The 6,013-nt window shown below is 39.4% G+C and overlaps 1 protein-coding gene across 1 annotated transcript in view; it reads left to right on the plus strand.

Moving 5' to 3' along the window:
- LOC123870709 (probable G-protein coupled receptor 158) overlaps positions 1-6,013 on the plus strand; it is a 121,450-nt gene that overhangs the window by 81,121 nt on the left and 34,316 nt on the right. The window contains exons 2-3 of the mRNA XM_045914084.1: positions 2,215-2,997; positions 4,038-4,221. Coding sequence (XP_045770040.1) covers positions 2,215-2,997; positions 4,038-4,221 — 967 coding nt within the window. The remainder of the gene's footprint in view (positions 1-2,214; positions 2,998-4,037; positions 4,222-6,013) is intronic.

Genomic DNA, 6,013 nt, shown 5'->3' on the forward strand with positions numbered 1-6,013 from the left:
TTGCCTCCAATAAATAATGCCGGCCCATCAATTGCCGCGCCCGTAATGAAAGTCGCGATTTGTTATTCTCATAAACGGAATCCCCCTTTACAGGGCGAGACGGGGGATTTTACAAGCTCGTTGCTCGCGCAAATCCCCTTTATGGAGCGAAACGTATTTACATGTATCTACATCAGCGCTGGAACGATATCGCTCGCCTTTTTATTAAAAAAACTAGCAATGCCTTTGCCTCCGTCCGCGTGAAATGTTTGATTTCTGAAAATCCTTTTTATCACGCAGTGCTTACAAATGGAGTAGTGTAGTGTACTCTTTTTTTTAAAGCTTTTTACAAGGTTACTTGTTTGTAAGTTGTCATTCCGTCGAAATTGGTCTCTGATTCTTCATTAGTTGATTATATCATATCATCACTCTCTCATGTAAATAAATGTGACTAAATTAAAATAAAATAAATCTTCCCAACGAGTCACACCCAAAGTAACAGTGTGACTCGTTGGGATTTAGGTACAGTGGATAAAAAACTTTCAATTAGTAATAGTGTGACCCGTTGAGAAACATTTTCGATGGATTCCCAACGAGCCACACTATTACACGATTTGGTGTGACTCGTTAGGCACCCATCGATTTTTCGGCAAGTCGTTCTGTCGAAATTGATGATGACAATTGACGATTTTTGTATTTATTTCTGCACTTGTGTCACAAAAAACAATTTCCTACTTTTCAATATAATAATTACGAGTAGGTACCTATTCTTATGTTTTAACTACGGTTTGAGTTATCACTTAGTGAATCGGACTTTTAGTGTGCTATAATATTTGGAATGGTTTTACGTTTAACTGTGCCATTAAGCTAATTTTTTTAAACATTACGAGGCTTGTTACCTCCAGCAGTTTCCGAGAACAAGAGCCTTGACACGGATAGACAGACAGACGGAAGTACGTGCAAAAAAGTAATCCAAAACACTTTTTGTTGGAAAAGAACAAAGGAAACAATTAGCATAATATTATTTATTATTTTAGCGTTTTTAGAGTTCTGTACCTCAAAAAGAAAAACGGAACCCTTATAGTAGCACTTTGTTGTCTTTCTGTCCGTCTGTCTGTCGGTTTGTCCGTCTTGACAGACACGACGGACGGACGGACGGACAGACAGACAGACAGACAACAAAGTGATCCTATAAGTGTTCCGTTTTTCCTAAAAACAAGTTATACAGTATTCAAGAAATAAGACTTATATAGGTTTATACAGACTTAGATGCAGGACAGGCAAGTAGGTATATTCACATACATCCCCGTATTAAATCTGTTAAAATCCATAAACATGTATATTAGATTGTGCCACACATTACTCAATATCATATGTGGCGAAACCGGAAAAAATACCCATTCACATAATATAATAAAACAGAGAAAATCGTAAACCGCGGCGCTTTCATTTTCCGAGATCACAGATAACCTCACCGCTCCATCTTAACACGCGCAAAAGAAATAAAATGTCGCCAAAAATATCTATACAGTTTGTAATAAAAAGTTTACCTGAAGCTTAGTTCGTTGTAAATATAATCCACCAAAACAGATTGTATGGTACAACGTTCAGCATGCGATATGCGCCGCCTCTCTTCCCACTACTGAAGAAGCAGGAAAAGCAAGCAATCACACCGTTTACACAAAAAACCACACGAATCTTCTAGAACACATTCAACGTAGGTAACTCCGATACCGGAACATCCTCAGGAGATGTAGATTCCACAATGCACAATTGCATAGTGATTTGCAAATTGTGCATTAGTGTGGACTGTGGCGGTGTGGTTAGCTTGCTTTTCCTGCTTCTTTAGTGGCGGAAGGGTGGGCGGTGCATATCACAGGCTGTCCGTTGTACCTACTACACAGATTTGTCTGTTTTGCCGGGGTTCCTTGTAAGTACATCATGGACTTCCCCTAAGCAACGCCTGCTTGTATAAAACGTTTATCTTTGGCAGGTTTAGCCTTGATAGCTCAACGGTTAAAGAGCAGACTGAATTCCGAATGGTCAGCGGTTCAAACCCCACCGCACTATTGTCGTCCCCACACCTGGCACAAGCTTTACCTTTAATTGGGAAAGTCATGATTAGCATTTGCTATTCTTTTAAAAAAAATAGCAAATTAAGCTTTAGGTTCCTTGTATATCATGGACTTCCGCAAAGTAATACCTGCTTCAATCCAACATTTGTCTTTGTTTCAGAGAGCATCGACAAATCCGGTGAAGACCCGATCGTGTCAGCGCTCCGACCGTACGGCGCACCCGACGAAGACGCATACAGAACCACACCCGACATGTTCCAGAAATACTTCGGGAACTACTCAGGAAACGTAGCAAGAGACCCGACAGACGAGGTGTCTCTTCTAGATCATTTCATTAATCTAGAGCATAGTTACGACAACGACACACAGAGAGTTACAATGGATGACACAAATCCAGACATAAGAGACATTGTAAATAATGACACAAATCTTAATGATAGTGAGAATGCAACGGTTGTGAGACCGAGTGTTCTAGAAGACGTTGTTACAAAGTTTCTAAGATTGATCGAAACTCAGCACTTGTTAGGTGAGAACTGCACAGCTGGGACGCATTTGAACTTAGGCGAGGGTGTTGTAGATAGGTACGCTCAAGAGAGGTTTAGAATAGAGGCGGATGTAGCTGTTAATAGAGCGAATATGCTGACAAGGTTGTGGAAATACGCTGGTCCTTCTGTCATGCATAACGAGTACTTACTCCATGCGAGTGTATTTTCTATGGTGGAGTTTGATGATGACGTGTTCGCGGCTGGGAACTGCTACGACCAATACCAGTACAAAGATTACCAGCTGTTCTGCCCGTTTGCCTATCGGTTGCCAGAAGGGCCGATATTGGCGAAGGACTTGGCGGTGGAGTACAAATATTTGAGCAACACGTCCGAGTGGTTCTACATCGCCCGCAAGAATGCCGAGCGCGTGATACGAAACCACAATCAGTTCAGGAGAGGTGAGTGTAAAGGATAAGCGGCAGCGTATTTAATTTATTTAAACTGTCCATACTTCCATACTAATATTATAAACGCGAAAGTGTGTCTGTCTGTCTGTCTGCTAGCTTTTCACAGTCCAAAAGTTTAACCGATTCTGACGAAATTGGGTCAAAGACAGATAGACAGAAGGGCTGACAAAACTACTAGTTGCTGAAAATTTTGAAAATGTTAAAATGTGTTTAAGTATTTCTGTCTGTTACCTTTTCACGGCTCATCCTTTTTTTTAAAAACAAAGCATTAACCTGTAATTCTGCCTTCACAGTATCAATATTGAGTCGGTTTCGGCTACGCGGGTATTAGTCCACGCATTGCCGCACAAGGAAAATATTCTTTCTACTGGGCCTATGAAAATACAGGAAATACAGGATGACCCGTAAAATACGGGGCGTCTGGCAATCCTACATGAAATCTACATAATTGCTTAGAGTGCATTCAATAGTTACGACACGTCTCCAAAGTCCAAACACAACGACAGCAAATTGGATTGCCGGTTCGATTTCCAACAAGTAATCAATTGTAGCGAGACGTTAATGGAATTACTCACTGATAGCCTACTCCTGAATTTACTGAATACAGTATTCCTGAATTAAATTGATTGATAGTTAAAATTTACATAGATATTGTTTGTGGATTTCAAAAATTTTGTTTATTTCAAGTTCCCACTACTTCAACTGATTAGTTAAACTGTTGAGACTTTTCCCAGTCGTTCAACTTGTCCAAATTTTGTTAATAGTTGAAACACTGGAACTAAATAGTTGAACTCAGATACTGAAGGGAATTTAAGGCAACTGATTAAAGTAAAACAAAAAATGAAAATATGAGTAGATATGGCCTCCTATTTTAATATTGGTACCTTCAAGTCAAGAGTGAAATCATAGGCATTCTCTAAGCAAGCGCGCTCCATCTTAGGCTGCATCATCACTTGCCAGCAGGTCCGATTGCAGCCAAGCGCTAGTCTATTTTTTTTTTTTAAATCCTCTGAAACTTGTTTTATGTCCAGGTTACAACACGTACACCTACAACGACACGGCCCATACAGAGAGAGAGTTCGACGAGATCCTGTCCGTGACGTACGAAGACGGGAAGTGGTCGAAACCGTACTACGACTGCGGTGGAGGCAACATATGGATGCTGACATATACCGTGCCCTTCTTCGGTTACAGCAATGGCACTTACTTCTTCAAGTAAGTATATCACCATCATCATCATCATCGTTAACTCATGCTGACTCACTACTGAGCACGGGTCTCTTCACTGAATGAGAAGGCTTTGGCCATAGTGCTTCATGCTGGCCATGGAGAATTCTCAGGCGAGTTTCCTCATGATGTTTTTCTTCACTGTTAAAGTAAGTGATATTTTATTGCTTAAATGCATATAACTTTGAGAGGTGCGTGCTGTATCTTAGGCTGCATCATCACTTGCCAGCTGGTGTGATTGCAGCCAAGCGTTAGTCTATAAATTAAAAAAAAAAATGCAGAAAATATAGACAAATCTCTGACCCGGATGAATTTATGCATCTGTAAAGAACCACATTTTACCTCTTTTGTCTCCTAAACAGTAATACCGGAACGCTGAATCGCCTATAGAAAAATATAATCAACTAAAATATGCCGTAGTCCATTCCATAGACAAAATAACTCTTTTGTAGTAAAAATGTTATTCGATAAAAAATGTCTTCAGCAAAAATGCCGAATATTGTACGGTAAACAAACGACTATTGTGTCGATGTTCTTTATCCTTGGAATTTTACCCTTTTTGTAAATAGATTCTTTAGTTTGACCTTGATAAACTAATATCTGACCGCTGGGTGGGTGCACGGAAATATCAAAGACTAGCCGATGCCCGCGATTTCGCCCGCGTGGAATTAAGTTTTTTCGAAATCCCGTGCAAACTCTTTGATTTTCCGGGATAAAAAGTAGCCTATGTGCTAATCCAGGATATTATCTATCTCCATTCCAAATTTCAGCCAAATCAGTCGAGTAGTTTTTGCGTGAAGGAGTAACAAACATACACACACACACACATACACACAAACTTTCGCCTTTATAATATTAGTGTGATAGTTCATGTCACTCGGAATGTCTATTCAGGCTTTTTGAAATTATCGTGGAACAAAGAAACTCACATACATTCATATAATGAACACTGAAAACATTGCACTTCTTTTTTTGGGCAATCGTGAAAGAATGATAACAAAAGAGAAAAATTACATTTTCACTTACAGTTGCCAGTAAAGTTTAGTACAAAGGAAATGAATTTGGTATGTAGTTTATCAGCGCATTGGCTGCATGCCAGCCATGTTTTAATGTCTCCAAAGTGTATTTTTTAATATCAAGTGTTTCTTTTGTAACTTCATTCATCTACTCCACTCGAAAAAGATAATTCTACAACGAAGTTTAAAATCAACAAAATATAAAAACGTTAAAGATGTTTGGATGAAGAAAATTGGATAGGTTATTTTTTTTCTCAGATACGAGTTAGCTCTTACTGCAATCTCACCTGGTGGTAAGTGATGATGCAGTCTAAGATGGAATCGGGCTAACCTAGAAGTGGTATGGCAGTTTTTATTAAACCCATACTCCTTTGGTTTCTACACGGCATCGTACTGGAACGATAAATCGCTTGGCGGCACGGTTTTGCCGTTAGGGTGGTAACTAGCCACGGCCGAAGCCTCCACCAGACCAGACCAGAAATTTATAAATTATAAAAGGTTGAAAGATGTTTTGGATAAAGAAGATGGAATAGAAGATGAATGGATGACAAGTAGGTAATACTTATTTAATTGCTCATAACATTTTTTTATTGCATATATTTAGTAACACTTACTGCACGATCACTTTGTCAGTCTTTAGTCTGCACAGCTCTACAATCTATGACTCTATTTGACTTGGCGACCAATAAAAATAAAGATTCGGGCATAGATAGTGCCGGTTGAAGGAAATGGATTATTTGGGTATGTGATAACATTCACTGACC

Source organism: Maniola jurtina, chromosome 2 (genome assembly GCF_905333055.1).
Source record: "Maniola jurtina chromosome 2, ilManJurt1.1, whole genome shotgun sequence".
In the NCBI taxonomy this organism is placed as follows: domain Eukaryota; kingdom Metazoa; phylum Arthropoda; class Insecta; order Lepidoptera; family Nymphalidae; genus Maniola; species Maniola jurtina.